The 18,387-nt window shown below is 43.3% G+C and overlaps 1 protein-coding gene across 1 annotated transcript; it reads right to left on the bottom strand.

Annotated features, from left to right (window-relative positions):
• Positions 1 to 15,154: 15,154 nt before the first annotated feature.
• On the bottom strand, positions 15,155 to 18,057 carry ccdc74b (coiled-coil domain containing 74B). The gene is made up of 7 exons (XM_028417698.1): positions 17,559 to 18,057; positions 16,783 to 16,830; positions 16,219 to 16,339; positions 15,917 to 16,112; positions 15,723 to 15,823; positions 15,584 to 15,643; positions 15,155 to 15,494 (listed from the first exon to the last, which is right to left on the bottom strand). Exons 1-7 carry the CDS (start codon positions 17,860 to 17,862, stop codon positions 15,368 to 15,370), a joined length of 957 nt encoding a protein of 318 aa, XP_028273499.1. The 5' UTR covers positions 17,863 to 18,057; the 3' UTR covers positions 15,155 to 15,367.
• Positions 18,058 to 18,387: the final 330 nt, after the last annotated feature.

The following is an 18,387-nucleotide window of genomic DNA, read 5'->3' as shown; positions in this document are numbered from 1 at the left end:
TGTGACTTTGGGCTATGCTCCAAATCATGTCATATTCACAGTCCCCAGGGTAAAGTTCTAAGCCATGAAACAGCTCAACAGCAATGCAGCCAAGTGACCACATGTCTATGGCTTCAGTACAGGGGAGACCCAAAAGTACCTCTGGGGCTCTGTACCACCTGGTCTGAGGTTTCCAGCCTTCCGGTACGTTGTGGACGGACGTTGAGCAGCCAAAGTCTATAACCTTCACCTTTAGAGGCTGCAGTTCATGGTCTACCATCATAATGTTTTGTGGTTTGAGATCTGCATGCACGATTCCTAAATTCTTCAGTGCCTCTAGAGCTGTGGCCAACTGGTGTATAATTGGCCGGATCTCTATCAGCGAGAGTGTTCCCCTTAAATGAAGAAATTCCTTCAGGCTAATATCAAGGAGTTCAAACTCCTGCCACAGATGCCCATCGCAGACAAAGGAATATTCCCACCTGACCAAGTTGTATTTGTCAGGGTTGATGGCTTTCAGCTGGGTCAGGATAAACTCCTCCGTAGATGTAGTAATGGTCTTCTTTGCCATTTTCAAAACCACCTTTTCATTGGTGGCTGTTTTGTGACTTTTCACAGCTAATCCAAAGGTACCGCTTCCTAGAATCTCCTCAATGATGTATGCTGAGGACTTGGAGTTGAGCTGGCTTCCTTTGTAGATACTTAAACAGGCCATGTCTGTCACAAAAAAGTTGTCTTCTCAGATAAGTCCAAATGCTTTCCAAATGCTATCCAAAAGAGACTAGTGCACTTCCAGTCAACTGTTCTAAATTCACCTAAAGACCCAGTTATAGAATCTTTCTTATCTGATCTATGATGTCATTACATGTCTATTGTGCGATTGGCTGCAGAATTGTGTGATATATGTCATGTCAGACAACAAACCGTTGTCATGGTAACCGGACTAGAACAGCTCAGAGCTTTAATTGTTGTACGACCATAGGCGTCGCTACCATTATATCAGAGGGGGACGTGTCCCCCCCACATTTTAAAACGGCCCGTTTGGACCCCCCCACATTTAGTGAGTAGGAAACTCCACCTAACGCTGTTTCGATTGCTCGTGTAAAACTCCGTTCCACTTGGTTCATAAGAGAATAACCTCACCGCTGAAATCCACTCCATGTTTTCCTGGTTACCACAGCGCTGCAATACCGTTACTATAGTAACAGACCTAACAAAGCCAGTGGCTTTTTCCTACTCACTGTCCATGTTTCTTCAGTCTTTGATTTACTCACAGTGTGAAGAAGGCAAGTGTACTTCTCTGCTGCGGCTCCCCTGGCTGCTGCGGTGGAGAGCTGGTGGCTTTCCGAGCTAGCTTGGCTACGCTCGTGTCTGTAGCACACAGCGCGTGATTCTCCACAATGACCAGCTTTTCTCTGGCTGAAAACTTGCTTCAACCAGGCGGAAACACCAAAAAATGATGATGCACCTCCAAAATGAAAAGAAGCATGCAGCCATCTTCAGTTTTCATTCTTTATTTGCAACATGCCCTTAGCAAGCGATACCCCTCGTCTTCAGCCATTTCCCTTGGAAATTAAGGCAAAACCAATAGTGTTGTGAATCTGCTCTCATGAAAACAATAACAAAAATCATAAAATAACAGATTTCTTCTTCTTCAGGGGGTCATACTAACTTAAATGAGCACTATGAAATGAAATCAAACCTGAAACATAAGCATAATTGTTCCGGTGCGTTACACATGCAGTTTAGTTTAGAGAAGGTTTCTCAGAATCTTCTTGATCACACAGCGGATGTTTGTGAAAAAGATGTCATTGCCTGTTATGGTGAGGTGGACTCCATCTTGTTCATACAGTTGGTTGTTGACGAATTTCAGATTGGGATGTTCAACAGTTTCCCCTCCAAAGCATTTAGCGTTCTTTGTAATGCCTTCATTCACACTGTTCCTGTCTCTAAAGACTTTCAGCGGCTTTCCATTTTTCCATCTTTTCCGCTCGATGATGTGTGAATATATGATTTTCATGGAGGGAAACTCTTTGTGGAGATACGCCAAGTCCCTGGTCATAGAAGATAAAAGTTCACTGGCTGACAGAAGTCCCAGGTCATTGCCCCCTGCATGGATGACAATAATATCAGGGGGACATCTCTGTGCAGACAGCTCTGCATAGAAACAGGGAAGGACGTCATTCCAGAACATTTCTTCTTTGCCACACCATTTAACTGTGGCATCCATAAGTCCAAGATTAAAGCCGAATATGTCCAATGCATCTGCCTCCCCTCGCGCAATGTAACTAGACCCAGTGATCCAGATCAGGCAGGTCTTTGCTTTGTTTGCTGATGGGATGCAGGAATTGGGTACATCGTTTGATGCACTGTCTCTATCATACTTCCTCCTTTTTCGCCCTAAGAAGGAGTCTTGTGGGAAACTTGTGTCTTCCTCCTCTGTGTCATAGCTCACTGCCTTCCTCTTGCAGGAGAAGGTACTACTCTTGGACATTTGTAGCGGTGATTCCTCCTTGCAGATCTTCTTCCTCTTTCTTTTTGGAACGACACTCTCAGAGCTTCTGTGACGTTTTTCTCCTCTAACATTTGCACTGATGCTGTTTCTTGTCAGAGTAGAGGAGTCAGCAACAGAGGAGCTGTCAGATACTTTGTCTCCTGAAGGCAGATCATGAGTTTTAAAGGCCTGACAATCAGAAGGAGTTGGTTGGCGTGGCTGTTGGGTGAAAACCTGACTTGAGTTTGGAATCCCTAAATGGCAATGGCAGCTATCCATAGCATCAACAGAAGACTGTGCAAAACTGCTTGCATCTAAAAAATGAAGCATGCTTTGCATTGTGATAAATCGATGCTGCAACACCTGTCTGGGAGTTATTCTTTTTGAAGGATCCAGCTGCAGCATTTCCATGACTAGCTCCACAAAGTCTTCCAAATCAGTCGTGTATACAAGGCTGTCAACTGTTAACAAATGATCCACTGACTCCTGATTGGTTTTCTTTAACTCATCCAGAATGGTAAAACATTTAACGTTCGGGACTCCATACTCCTCTGGTGTCATGACTCTCCACTGATCTGACTCATGCTTGAAAAACTGGCTTATTTTTGATCCTGCATTGAGCAGATGCTGGGGAAACTGTTTGTGACTTTGGGCTATGCTCCAAATCATGTCATATTCACAGTCCCCAGGGTAAAGTTCTAAGCCATGAAACAGCTCAACAGCAATGCAGCCAAGTGACCACATGTCTATGGCTTCAGTACAGGGGAGACCCAAAAGTACCTCTGGGGCTCTGTACCACCTGGTCTGAGGTTTCCAGCCTTCCGGTACGTTGTGGACGGACGTTGAGCAGCCAAAGTCTATAACCTTCACCTTTAGAGGCTGCAGTTCATGGTCTACCATCATAATGTTTTGTGGTTTGAGATCTGCATGCACGATTCCTAAATTCTTCAGTGCCTCTAGAGCTGTGGCCAACTGGTGTATAATTGGCCGGATCTCTATCAGCGAGAGTGTTCCCCTTAAATGAAGAAATTCCTTCAGGCTAATATCAAGGAGTTCAAACTCCTGCCACAGATGCCCATCGCAGACAAAGGAATATTCCCACCTGACCAAGTTGTATTTGTCAGGGTTGATGGCTTTCAGCTGGGTCAGGATAAACTCCTCCGTAGATGTAGTAATGGTCTTCTTTGCCATTTTCAAAACCACCTTTTCATTGGTGGCTGTTTTGTGACTTTTCACAGCTAATCCAAAGGTACCGCTTCCTAGAATCTCCTCAATGATGTATGCTGAGGACTTGGAGTTGAGCTGGCTTCCTTTGTAGATACTTAAACAGGCCATGTCTGTCACAAAAAAGTTGTCTTCTCAGATAAGTCCAAATGCTTTCCAAATGCTATCCAAAAGAGACTAGTGCACTTCCAGTCAACTGTTCTAAATTCACCTAAAGACCCAGTTATAGAATCTTTCTTATCTGATCTATGATGTCATTACATGTCTATTGTGCGATTGGCTGCAGAATTGTGTGATATATGTCATGTCAGACAACAAACCGTTGTCATGGTAACCTGACTAGAACAGCTCAGAGCTTTAATTGTTGTACGACCATAGGCGTCGCTACCATTATATCAGAGGGGGACGTGTCCCCCCCACATTTTAAAACGGCCCGTTTGGACCCCCCCACATTTAGTGAGTAGGAAACTCCACCTAACGCTGTTTCGATTGCTCGTGAAAAACTCCGTTCCACTTGGTTCATAAGAGAATAACCTCACCGCTGAAATCCACTCCATGTTTTCCTGGTTACCACAGCGCTGCAATACCGTTACTATAGTAACAGACCTAACAAAGCCAGTGGCTTTTTCCTACTCACTGTCCATGTTTCTTCAGTCTTTGATTTACTCACAGTGTGAAGAAGGCAAGTGTACTTCTCTGCTGCGGCTCCCCTGGCTGCTGCGGTGGAGAGCTGGTGGCTTTCCGAGCTAGCTTGGCTACGCTCGTGTCTGTAGCACACAGCGCGTGATTCTCCACAATGACCAGCTTTTCTCTGGCTGAAAACTTGCTTCAACCAGGCGGAAACACCAAAAAATGATGATGCACCTCCAAAATGAAAAGAAGCATGCAGCCATCTTCAGTTTTCATTCTTTATTTGCAACATGCCCTTAGCAAGCGATACCCCTCGTCTTCAGCCATTTCCCTTGGAAATTAAGGCAAAACCAATAGTGTTGTGAATCTGCTCTCATGAAAACAATAACAAAAATCATAAAATAACAGATTTCTTCTTCTTCAGGGGGTCATACTAACTTAAATGAGCACTATGAAATGAAATCAAACCTGAAACATAAGCATAATTGTTCCGGTGCGTTACACATGCAGTTTAGTTTAGAGAAGGTTTCTCAGAATCTTCTTGATCACACAGCGGATGTTTGTGAAAAAGATGTCATTGCCTGTTATGGTGAGGTGGACTCCATCTTGTTCATACAGTTGGTTGTTGACGAATTTCAGATTGGGATGTTCAACAGTTTCCCCTCCAAAGCATTTAGCGTTCTTTGTAATGCCTTCATTCACACTGTTCCTGTCTCTAAAGACTTTCAGCGGCTTTCCATTTTTCCATCTTTTCCGCTCGATGATGTGTGAATATATGATTTTCATGGAGGGAAACTCTTTGTGGAGATACGCCAAGTCCCTGGTCATAGAAGATAAAAGTTCACTGGCTGACAGAAGTCCCAGGTCATTGCCCCCTGCATGGATGACAATAATATCAGGGGGACATCTCTGTGCAGACAGCTCTGCATAGAAACAGGGAAGGACGTCATTCCAGAACATTTCTTCTTTGCCACACCATTTAACTGTGGCATCCATAAGTCCAAGATTAAAGCCGAATATGTCCAATGCATCTGCCTCCCCTCGCGCAATGTAACTAGACCCAGTGATCCAGATCAGGCAGGTCTTTGCTTTGTTTGCTGATGGGATGCAGGAATTGGGTACATCGTTTGATGCACTGTCTCTATCATACTTCCTCCTTTTTCGCCCTAAGAAGGAGTCTTGTGGGAAACTTGTGTCTTCCTCCTCTGTGTCATAGCTCACTGCCTTCCTCTTGCAGGAGAAGGTACTACTCTTGGACATTTGTAGCGGTGATTCCTCCTTGCAGATCTTCTTCCTCTTTCTTTTTGGAACGACACTCTCAGAGCTTCTGTGACGTTTTTCTCCTCTAACATTTGCACTGATGCTGTTTCTTGTCAGAGTAGAGGAGTCAGCAACAGAGGAGCTGTCAGATACTTTGTCTCCTGAAGGCAGATCATGAGTTTTAAAGGCCTGACAATCAGAAGGAGTTGGTTGGCGTGGCTGTTGGGTGAAAACCTGACTTGAGTTTGGAATCCCTAAATGGCAATGGCAGCTATCCATAGCATCAACAGAAGACTGTGCAAAACTGCTTGCATCTAAAAAATGAAGCATGCTTTGCATTGTGATAAATCGATGCTGCAACACCTGTCTGGGAGTTATTCTTTTTGAAGGATCCAGCTGCAGCATTTCCATGACTAGCTCCACAAAGTCTTCCAAATCAGTCGTGTATACAAGGCTGTCAACTGTTAACAAATGATCCACTGACTCCTGATTGGTTTTCTTTAACTCATCCAGAATGGTAAAACATTTAACGTTCGGGACTCCATACTCCTCTGGTGTCATGACTCTCCACTGATCTGACTCATGCTTGAAAAACTGGCTTGTTTTTGATCCTGCATTGAGCAGATGCTGGGGAAACTGTTTGTGACTTTGGGCTATGCTCCAAATCATGTCATATTCACAGTCCCCAGGGTAAAGTTCTAAGCCATGAAACAGCTCAACAGCAATGCAGCCAAGTGACCACATGTCTATGGCTTCAGTACAGGGGAGACCCAAAAGTACCTCTGGGGCTCTGTACCACCTGGTCTGAGGTTTCCAGCCTTCCGGTACGTTGTGGACGGACGTTGAGCAGCCAAAGTCTATAACCTTCACCTTTAGAGGCTGCAGTTCATGGTCTACCATCATAATGTTTTGTGGTTTGAGATCTGCATGCACGATTCCTAAATTCTTCAGTGCCTCTAGAGCTGTGGCCAACTGGTGTATAATTGGCCGGATCTCTATCAGCGAGAGTGTTCCCCTTAAATGAAGAAATTCCTTCAGGCTAATATCAAGGAGTTCAAACTCCTGCCACAGATGCCCATCGCAGACAAAGGAATATTCCCACCTGACCAAGTTGTATTTGTCAGGGTTGATGGCTTTCAGCTGGGTCAGGATAAACTCCTCCGTAGATGTAGTAATGGTCTTCTTTGCCATTTTCAAAACCACCTTTTCATTGGTGGCTGTTTTGTGACTTTTCACAGCTAATCCAAAGGTACCGCTTCCTAGAATCTCCTCAATGATGTATGCTGAGGACTTGGAGTTGAGCTGGCTTCCTTTGTAGATACTTAAACAGGCCATGTCTGTCACAAAAAAGTTGTCTTCTCAGATAAGTCCAAATGCTTTCCAAATGCTATCCAAAAGAGACTAGTGCACTTCCAGTCAACTGTTCTAAATTCACCTAAAGACCCAGTTATAGAATCTTTCTTATCTGATCTATGATGTCATTACATGTCTATTGTGCGATTGGCTGCAGAATTGTGTGATATATGTCATGTCAGACAACAAACCGTTGTCATGGTAACCTGACTAGAACAGCTCAGAGCTTTAATTGTTGTACGACCATAGGCGTCGCTACCATTATATCAGAGGGGGACGTGTCCCCCCCACATTTTAAAACGGCCCGTTTGGACCCCCCCACATTTAGTGAGTAGGAAACTCCACCTAACGCTGTTTCGATTGCTCGTGAAAAACTCCGTTCCACTTGGTTCATAAGAGAATAACCTCACCGCTGAAATCCACTCCATGTTTTCCTGGTTACCACAGCGCTGCAATACCGTTACTATAGTAACAGACCTAACAAAGCCAGTGGCTTTTTCCTACTCACTGTCCATGTTTCTTCAGTCTTTGATTTACTCACAGTGTGAAGAAGGCAAGTGTACTTCTCTGCTGCGGCTCCCCTGGCTGCTGCGGTGGAGAGCTGGTGGCTTTCCGAGCTAGCTTGGCTACGCTCGTGTCTGTAGCACACAGCGCGTGATTCTCCACAATGACCAGCTTTTCTCTGGCTGAAAACTTGCTTCAACCAGGCGGAAACACCAAAAAATGATGATGCACCTCCAAAATGAAAAGAAGCATGCAGCCATCTTCAGTTTTCATTCTTTATTTGCAACATGCCCTTAGCAAGCGATACCCCTCGTCTTCAGCCATTTCCCTTGGAAATTAAGGCAAAACCAATAGTGTTGTGAATCTGCTCTCATGAAAACAATAACAAAAATCATAAAATAACAGATTTCTTCTTCTTCAGGGGGTCATACTAACTTAAATGAGCACTATGAAATGAAATCAAACCTGAAACATAAGCATAATTGTTCCGGTGCGTTACACATGCAGTTTAGTTTAGAGAAGGTTTCTCAGAATCTTCTTGATCACACAGCGGATGTTTGTGAAAAAGATGTCATTGCCTGTTATGGTGAGGTGGACTCCATCTTGTTCATACAGTTGGTTGTTGACGAATTTCAGATTGGGATGTTCAACAGTTTCCCCTCCAAAGCATTTAGCGTTCTTTGTAATGCCTTTATTCACACTGTTCCTGTCTCTAAAGACTTTCAGCGGCTTTCCATTTTTCCATCTTTTCCGCTCGATGATGTGTGAATATATGATTTTCATGGAGGGAAACTCTTTGTGGAGATACGCCAAGTCCCTGGTCATAGAAGATAAAAGTTCACTGGCTGACAGAAGTCCCAGGTCATTGCCCCCTGCATGGATGACAATAATATCAGGGGGACATCTCTGTGCAGACAGCTCTGCATAAAAACAGGGAAGGACGTCATTCCAGAACATTTCTTCTTTGCCACACCATTTAACTGTGGCATCCATAAGTCCAAGATTAAAGCCGAATATGTCCAATGCATCTGCCTCCCCTCGCGCAATGTAACTAGACCCAGTGATCCAGATCAGGCAGGTCTTTGCTTTGTTTGCTGATGGGATGCAGGAATTGGGTACATCGTTTGATGCACTGTCTCTATCATACTTCCTCCTTTTTCGCCCTAAGAAGGAGTCTTGTGGGAAACTTGTGTCTTCCTCCTCTGTGTCATAGCTCACTGCCTTCCTCTTGCAGGAGAAGGTACTACTCTTGGACATTTGTAGCGGTGATTCCTCCTTGCAGATCTTCTTCCTCTTTCTTTTTGGAACGACACTCTCAGAGCTTCTGTGACGTTTTTCTCCTCTAACATTTGCACTGATGCTGTTTCTTGTCAGAGTAGAGGAGTCAGCAACAGAGGAGCTGTCAGATACTTTGTCTCCTGAAGGCAGATCATGAGTTTTAAAGGCCTGACAATCAGAAGGAGTTGGTTGGCGTGGCTGTTGGGTGAAAACCTGACTTGAGTTTGGAATCCCTAAATGGCAATGGCAGCTATCCATAGCATCAACAGAAGACTGTGCAAAACTGCTTGCATCTAAAAAATGAAGCATGCTTTGCATTGTGATAAATCGATGCTGCAACACCTGTCTGGGAGTTATTCTTTTTGAAGGATCCAGCTGCAGCATTTCCATGACTAGCTCCACAAAGTCTTCCAAATCAGTCGTGTATACAAGGCTGTCAACTGTTAACAAATGATCCACTGACTCCTGATTGGTTTTCTTTAACTCATCCAGAATGGTAAAACATTTAACGTTCGGGACTCCATACTCCTCTGGTGTCATGACTCTCCACTGATCTGACTCATGCTTGAAAAACTGGCTTGTTTTTGATCCTGCATTGAGCAGATGCTGGGGAAACTGTTTGTGACTTTGGGCTATGCTCCAAATCATGTCATATTCACAGTCCCCAGGGTAAAGTTCTAAGCCATGAAACAGCTCAACAGCAATGCAGCCAAGTGACCACATGTCTATGGCTTCAGTACAGGGGAGACCCAAAAGTACCTCTGGGGCTCTGTACCACCTGGTCTGAGGTTTCCAGCCTTCCGGTACGTTGTGGACGGATGTTGAGCAGCCAAAGTCTATAACCTTCACCTTTAGAGGCTGCAGTTCATGGTCTACCATCATAATGTTTTGTGGTTTGAGATCTGCATGCACGATTCCTAAATTCTTCAGTGCCTCTAGAGCTGTGGCCAACTGGTGTATAATTGGCCGGATCTCTATCAGCGAGAGTGTTCCCCTTAAATGAAGAAATTCCTTCAGGCTAATATCAAGGAGTTCAAACTCCTGCCACAGATGCCCATCGCAGACAAAGGAATATTCCCACCTGACCAAGTTGTATTTGTCAGGGTTGATGGCTTTCAGCTGGGTCAGGATAAACTCCTCCGTAGATGTAGTAATGGTCTTCTTTGCCATTTTCAAAACCACCTTTTCATTGGTGGCTGTTTTGTGACTTTTCACAGCTAATCCAAAGGTACCGCTTCCTAGAATCTCCTCAATGATGTATGCTGAGGACTTGGAGTTGAGCTGGCTTCCTTTGTAGATACTTAAACAGGCCATGTCTGTCACAAAAAAGTTGTCTTCTCAGATAAGTCCAAATGCTTTCCAAATGCTATCCAAAAGAGACTAGTGCACTTCCAGTCAACTGTTCTAAATTCACCTAAAGACCCAGTTATAGAATCTTTCTTATCTGATCTATGATTTCATTACATGTCTATTGTGTGATTGGCTGCAGAATTGTGTGATATATGTCATGTCAGACAACAAACCGTTGTCATGGTAACCTGACTAGAACAGCTCAGAGCCTTAATTGTTGTACGACCATAGGCGTCGCTACCATTATATCAGAGGGGGACGTGTCCCCCCCACATTTTAAAACGGCCCGTTTGGACCCCCCCACATTTAGTGAGTAGGAAACTCCACCTAACGCTGTTTCGATTGCTCGTGAAAAACTCCGTTCCACTTGGTTCATAAGAGAATAACCTCACCACTGAAATCCATGTTTTTCCTGGTTACCACAGCGCTGCAATACCGTTACTATAGTAACGGACCTAACAAAGCCAGTGGCTTTCTTCGAGCGAGCGTAAAACACCGTAAAGAGAACCGTCAGTGCTGGTCGAAGTTGGAGGAGGTAACGTCAGTGTCATCCCACAAAGTCCAGCTCATGCTGAAGCCTTACTGCTTTGTCACATGGCCCCAGGTGACGTTAGGTTGATGTTAAATCAACAGAAAAGTAGGGAGGAAGCTACTGTTTACTTTCAGTTACAGTAGACGGTATTATTTGTCTGATGACATGTTGTTGCCTTTTCTGCTCCCTCCCCACACACAATGGACATGAGGAGATTCTAACAAAGACACGGAGAGTTAGAGTTTTCAGCATTAACCCATATTGTAATAAGGCCAGGTTAGCTTCTGTTAGCCTGCTAGCTTCAGCCTCGCCTATAGCCAGTGCACATAGCCACCTGCTCCTGTTCTTATCAGCAAGAATAAAACACATGTGATGGACCGTCAGGACACAGTGGAGCATTATATGAACAGGGAAACACTGATGTAGCATATAAGGCAGGGCATCATTATAAACACATCCACAAGGTTTGTTGTGAATTCAGCAGTTTTATAAGCAAATAAAAATAAAGACATGCATCTTTTTGTAAGTTAGTGTTTTTAGTGTTTCAGTATTATCTGCATTAAGCAGTTTGGTTCATTTTTCTGTGGGATTTGCCAGTTTTTTGTCTCTGTAAATGAGAGAAGGCCTCAGATATGGAGGCTGTTAGTGTAGTAGCACCAGTATGTTTGACAAAACTGTTGTTTCACTTGGAATTAGTTTCTGTTTGTCACCGAGTTTTTGTTGAATCTGTCTCTGAAATAGTCATTAAGTGTTTACTTCTGTAGGTAAAATAGTTTAACAACCTGTTAAAATCCACAGGAAATCGCAACTACTTCATATTATATTATATTTCATAATATACTGATGTACTTTTTTTTCACCACCCACCCACAGAAGGTGTCCCCCCCACATTTTTAATGCTTCCTACGCCACTGTGTACGACTCTGAGCAATAAAGGTGTTTGGTGAACAGTTTCAGATAGACTCAGCAGCAGGATATTTTGAGGCGCTCCGTGGAAACGAACCTGCCCGAAGTGCAAAGCAATAAGTGTCCTGAAGAAAAATAATCTCAAGTGTGATTACTGGACTAAACGCGGAGAACAGAAGGATCAGAGAGGGAGAACGAGAAACACAGCTGCAGAGGAGGCTAACACCTTAGCAACATATTTCTTCATACAGTCGGATTTGTGGTGAGTGATAAGTGCAACATCGCGTTTATTCAAAGAGGGAGAGAGAGAGAGAGTTGTGCGCATTTACGCACACGTCGTATATTGTTTTATTGTTGGTTTGATTTTATGGATTTCTTTGGTTTTTCTGATTTGATTATTTAAGTTTGTATTTCCTCAGTGTCTCCTCACTTTGCAAACCTTTCTGTAATGACAGGGTTTCCTTGGTCCGTATATTTTATCCTGTTCTTATTTTCTTTACATTTATACAAGTAGAAGTGTGTGTGTGCGTGGGTACGTGTGTGTCTGGGAGTCTAAGCCTATTATATTTCTGTAAAGCACCTAGTGTTACAACACTTTGTATGAAAGGTGCTCTATAAATAAAGTTTGATTTGATTTGGTCTGTTTGGAAAAGGTGTGACTGATGGTTTTTAACTTTGACAGCTTCCCTCACATCTGTCTGACTGAACCTGATGACTCTTTCCCCAAATGATGACTCCCAAATTTCCCTGAGGGACCTTCCCAAAGGGATTAATAAGGTATATTCTATTATATTCTATTCACGTCTGTGTCCTCTCAGAGAGAAGATGATCCTGCTGCTCCTCATCCTCACCTGCTCAGCAGCAGCATTTGAAGTAAATATGGCACAGAGCTCCTATCAGGCAGAGGAGAACCATGACATCACAGTGGAGTGGACGTTCCCCACAGACGCTGAGACTAAGACTGAGGACATTCATGTCTACTGTCAGCATTTAACCAAACAGAACGTATCAGTCCTGTATCAGGTCCATGCTGGTGTTGAGATCTCAGAGTCTGTGGATGAAGTTTTTTCAGGAAGAGTCCGGAGTGACACAGGCGCCCTCAGAGAAGGACAAATAAGACTTCATCTGTCCAGACTTAGCACTGAAGACTGGTCTGTGTGTGTGTGCAGTGTGGACGGCTTCTGGTTCTGGTTCTTCCAGCTGTGACCTCACAGTCTCTGGTGAGTAAGTTAAAGCTGCTGTCTGCTGAGAACTGTCTGATTTCTGTTCTAACTGTAACATATAATATTCTGTACAGACAGCATCAGGTTCAATTCCAACAGTCCACATGTTCATTTAAACATCAACAAGTCTCAACTCATATTTTTGTCCTTTACAGCAGCTGCTGCTCAGTCACACACTGACAGACCAGGGGGATGGACAGGACTCATCGTTGGACTGATAGCAGCAGTTCTCCTGGTTGTCTGTGTGGTTTCAGTTTATTTTGTTATCAGAAACAGAAAGAGTTATGAGGTCTTTAAAGTTCCAGAACAACTCTTCAGCGTCAACAGTATTCCTCTCAACAACACTGACCCATCAGTGCTTCTTTCAGTGTCTCACTGATCAGACCTGCAGACTCTCCTCCTCCTCCTCCATCTTCATCATCTAAGCTGTGAGTGGTGTGCGGACCTCCTCTTTCTCCGATGGATCATCTCTCCTAGCATCAATCGGTGCACTTTGATCAGAAACATTGACACCTGTTTGATAGATGTGTGTACATGTAGTACAGCTTGTTCAGTGATAGCTGCACAGTTGTGTTGTGTAGTCTGAGGAACAAACAAAAATGCCCAAAATAAATGTTTAAAATGGTTCTTGGATCCAGTGTTTGAATGTGCTCACAGGACAGAGGTTCAAACCCCAAAGACAGTCTTTTGCATGGTCCTTCGAGCCGGATGAACCTCTAGCCTGGATATGGATCCAAGAGCCACCACAGATGAGGAAGCATATGGCAGGCCGAGACGAGAGAGGAGGCCACCTGTTAACCTCCAGGACTACCAAACTGGATTCTCCAACCAAGCACTTGCCCAGGAAGGAGCAGCCTGTCCTTGCCCTCCGGAAGCCGTCCTTTTAAGGCAAGAACTGGCACAGTTTAAAGGCATTGTAGAGGAACTCAGACACAGACTTGATCATTATGAACAGAGTTCAGGGGGGGATGAATCTGATGAACAAAGTGGTGATGGGTCTCATCAAGGAGAATGTGTTCAACAGGACAATGCCTCTATTCCAGAAGTAACCGTTCAAGTAACCGTGCATGAGAGAATTTCTCAGTCTGTCCAGACATTACCATGTCAGGGGAACCATGAGAGACCACTGCAGCCTGCCACCACACAATTAGCCACTGCTACAGGTGATGATAATCTAGAGGGACTGTGGGACCATTCTGCACATCTGCCAAGCAAGAATCTGAAGTTGAATCTGAATTACCTGAATATCATTCACCTGACAGTGTGATGCCCTAAGCCTTTATTAGTCCCAGTCAAGCACCTCAGACCTATGCTCCCTCAAGTTCTCATGTGCCATATTATGCTACCCAAGTGTCTGTGGCTTAACAGCAACAAGTGCCACCATCCCATGTATACTCAAGCACGCTGCCTCCAATCTGTACACTCCAAAGCCAACTATTTAAGACTTTCTACATTTTTTTTCACTGAACATTATGTTGCATAAACAATAAACAATCAACATTATGACTGTATCTTTATTTACAACTTCTTTTCTATATTTACGGCATACACAGGTTAAAGAATGTCATTAGAAGGGTAACCAGACCTCGATGTATATAAGTAATGCTGGGGTTGCAGCTTGAAGAGGCTTAGTAATATAGATTTGTAGAATGTATGGAATGGAAGTTAAGCATCATCATTTTAAGCCTGCTGGATCAGCGATCCCCTTAATCTGTTGTGGTGAAGTCACAGTTATTGCATGAGATGAGTAAAGGAGAGCTGACACTGAGAGATGCAAAAACATGCTCAACATTAACAGCACTAGTCCCTTTTACATTCCAGTAAACGAACACGAGTATCAACTCACAGGGTTGTAGAATAACTCTTTGAGTATGAACAGTGCTAAGCCAGGCTCATGCTAACAACTGTCTGGATACATGCAGTTTATAACCTGCCGTAAATTGTTGCACAATTACGGGCTAAGCTTCATGTGATGAAATCAGGCCAGGTGTTTCTTCACAGATCATCTGTTTAACCGGAGTTTAAACGACTACACCTATCCCTTGCTGAAGGAGTTAATGTATTCTTTGTTTATTTAATAGCTGGTTTAAGTGATTCCAGTCTTTTTGTGTGTAAAAACCAAATAATTAATAGCAGAGAAGCATCTAGTCTGGGAGGAAAGCGATAGGCAGTTAAGATTTATTCATTTGTTTAGTGTTCTGTAATCTTGACAATGTATAGTAATGTGAATACAAAAAAATCATTCCACCGGATTCCATTCACAGGATGGTGATTTGCAGGATCACAATAAATGTATTTGTATTTAAAGGTTTAAATGTTCTAAAATGTTTTGTACAGTTTTAAAGTCCAGCCCCTGAACTCTCCTCTGCTGCTCATTTTTGTTTTAATTACTATCAAATTACTATTACTAATAATGGACTGACGATATATATAGTTATCCATATAATATAATCACTGTTTCATCTTGCTTGTCATGTTTGCTCTCTGTAATGTATCATGTTTACTGCATGTTATATGTTATATATAAATATGACAAATCATGACATCAGTTAGCAAGAGGTCATTTCATAGGACAGATTCAGTCATTTGTGACTTTTCATGGCCTCCATTACAACTGTGGTGCTGCTGAACCTGTCACTGCACTGTCCGTTTGAAGCGGTCTCTCTGCACAGCACGGATCCTCCTCTGTCTATCTGCAATGGTGGAGCTGAGGTTTTGCTTCAGGGCTGGGAGGACCACTGCAGCCTGAGGGGGTCCAGACCTGGGAAAGGATATGTGGATTGAACTTATTTTTGGTGACTACCTAATGCTACAGGAAACAGAACCGAAGTAAGTTTGAAACAGACTTACAGTTTTTCTGGAAATGACTGAAGACCAAGTTTTGGAAGTTTCTTCTCATCTGAGGAGTTGCTGAAAAGACATTTTTTATTACATATGAGCTAGTTTTTTTTAAAGCATAAATATATGAGATTGATGAAAAAAAGTTTACTGTGAGCCATCAACAAGGTAGGCTTTGGTCAGAATGTAGTTTTCTGGGGTGATTTTCTTGCTAAAAACAATATCTCTCAGCAGTGACTTCACACGTATGATCTACATGACAAATAAAATCCACAGTATTAGCAGCTTCTATTGATTAAACTGTGACTGTGATTTTAAACATGCATATTATTGACTAATACTTACTTCCTGAGACTGCAAACTGTTTGCGTTGTAAAGCTGACGGATGATCACCTCACACTCCTGCAGCGTGGGAGCGCGAGGTGGATGGGAGGGGCCGCTGTGAATACGCAGAGGGTGTAACGAAGTGATGAGGCGCCCCTTCATCTCGACGCCATTGTCGTGCCTGGCCGAGCGTGGAATTTCGCTGTCTTTGTCAACGCTTTGCCGTCAATGAGATGATTAGAAGGTACACAAATGAAGAAGAAATGTCATGAAGCCAGTCGGTAGTGAAGTATTGTACAATGACCAGATGTATCTGGACTCACTTCATTGGCTGCTGGTCCTGTAAGGGTCGTGTATCCTGCAGTTGCTCCTCCAGGTAGAGTCCTCTATGAGCTTCGCTGCTGTGAGTCAGAGGTCTGATGTCTCGTCGGCTGTGTGTCAACACTATATAAAAGAGGACAAAATGACAAAGATAGCATCAGTCAACCACACTTTTGAAAACGAGAGGTGATTATTCATACTGATATGGCAAATACATCTACTACATAACAGAAAGTGGCCAGTGAATCTGTTTTGACAGGCATAATCACAGAGGCTTGTCAGATGAGCTCCACTAGGCCGTTCATCTAAATTGGATTTTAATCAAACAGTCTAAGAAGAGACAATACTTGTCTTAATCTAAATGTTATTACAGGTATTCACTAACTCATAATTAAGTTAAACGTGCATGTATAAACAGCTCAGCTTTTGTAAATTACAAAATGTATATATGCTATATTCCATTAAAATATTTAAATATTTAAATATAACAATTCTAATGTTTACTACCCTGATCAATAATCCTTAAATCCTATCTTAAATAGTAGAAAAGCAGTATTGCAGCTTACCTTTTCTACTTGGCATGGGAGGCTCCATTATCAGCTTATACTGCAACTCTGCAACAGCCATAACAAGACACCTTTAATGTATGAAACTCTGGGAGGCACAGTTCCAGCAAAGAGCCTGTGCGTCGGCGGGGGCCTGATGGCTCTGATGGTGCAAAGACAGATGACTGGGAATCCTCCTGGTGGGCGGGTGGTGGTGATGAGGTGCCGTTACATAGAACAGCATGCGGCCTGTTCTACAAAGTGACACCGGATCTCTCTGTCCACCTCCCACTAAGAGCCCGTCAAAACCCCAGAGTTGCTATGCAACCATCATACCTAGATTGAATGTCTACCATGTCAGCACCTCATCAGGAGGCAGTCAGGTCCCTGTCATTTACTTGAATACATGACATAAAAAGTTCACCTCTTGTACAGTGAATGCAAAAAGTTTTTGGTTAAACTGACGATGACACTATACTCTGTATATTGTATAAGTACTCCATCTTTGTATCCAGCGACAGGATGAATCAGCTGTGATGGAGGTGATTTGGTCCATTAAGTAAATTTACAGGACGAATCAGAGCATTATTTAAAAAGTATTTTTGGGGCTTTTACATGATCATATGAATGTAAACAATATATTTTTAAGTTTCAAGTTGTCTTTTTTCCTCCATCCCATAATGCACTTTGAATATTTAAGTTATAGTTAACTCTTTTAAACTATTCTCCTGTGAATACATTGCTGGGTCATTCTATAACAATAATTACACCGTCGCTCGTCACAATGGCGTCTTCACCTTTGTTCTGCCGTCTCAGATACTCTATCTCTGCGTGGAGCTTCTCCAGAGTTTCCCTGTGCTGTTGCTGCAGAAACTGGATATTCCTCTCCATGGAAGTGATGCGTGGGTCCGTGCCGCCGGGACCGGAGGACTCCTCTGCGGCTGCTGCTGCCTCCACTCCCATGTTCACCGGCGGGACAACCGGCAGAGGCTGCAGCTGCTTACACGACGGCAACCGTCGCGGTGTGCACGGCTTCCCGAGGTTCCCAACTCTGGTCCAGTGTGGCAAATGGCGCACCGGCGGAAGGTTTTTACTTGACATCGCTTCGCTTCAGTCGAACAAACCTGCTTGAAACCAACCATTAGCTTGCTGAGTTTTTTTCTGTTTACATTCTAACGTGGACAGGTTAACTCGAGGTCGCTCAGCAATAGCCAATTACTTAGCTAACTTAGCTAAAGCATGGTTATAAACAGCTCAAGCAGGCCTGCCCTGAATTACTTTTGCACTCATTTGACATGCGCTCCACTCGTAAACTACATTGCCATGGCAACCAACTTCCTCTTTTGCAGGGCTACGTAAGAAACTCAGCGTCCAATCAAAAGCTGTAACATTTATAAACGTAGACATTTGATTGGTGGAGATTGCTGGGCCTGTTCTGCAGTCTGCAGACAAGCTTTAGAGGCTATAAATGATTTATTTTCACGATTTTAAAAATGCAAAATGTATGTTTAAGTTAATGAATGAACAAAATGAGAACTAAAGCAAGCTACAAGGAGTAAAAAGGATCCTGCAACTTAAAGTAAAACTACAATCTGTGACTAAAATAGTACAGTCAAGGAAACGTTT

This window comes from Parambassis ranga, chromosome 12 (assembly GCF_900634625.1).
Source record: "Parambassis ranga chromosome 12, fParRan2.1, whole genome shotgun sequence".
In the NCBI taxonomy this organism is placed as follows: Eukaryota; Metazoa; Chordata; class Actinopteri; family Ambassidae; genus Parambassis; species Parambassis ranga.
Note: the sequence above shows the minus strand (reverse complement) of the source record. Positions and strands in the feature narration are given on the sequence as shown.

Bases quoted from the DNA above. Each gene is read 5' to 3' on its own strand.
- ccdc74b (XM_028417698.1), bottom strand. From the start codon at position 17,862: ATGTCAAGTAAAAACCTTCCGCCGGTGCGCCATTTGCCACACTGGACC. The intron at 16,340-16,782 runs GTAAGCTGCAAT...TCTTTTATATAG, and splicing joins TCCCATGCCAAGTAGAAAAG to TGTTGACACACAGCCGACGA. The intron at 15,824-15,916 runs GTAAGTATTAGT...TTTGTCATGTAG, and splicing joins ACAGTTTGCAGTCTCAGGAA to ATCATACGTGTGAAGTCACT.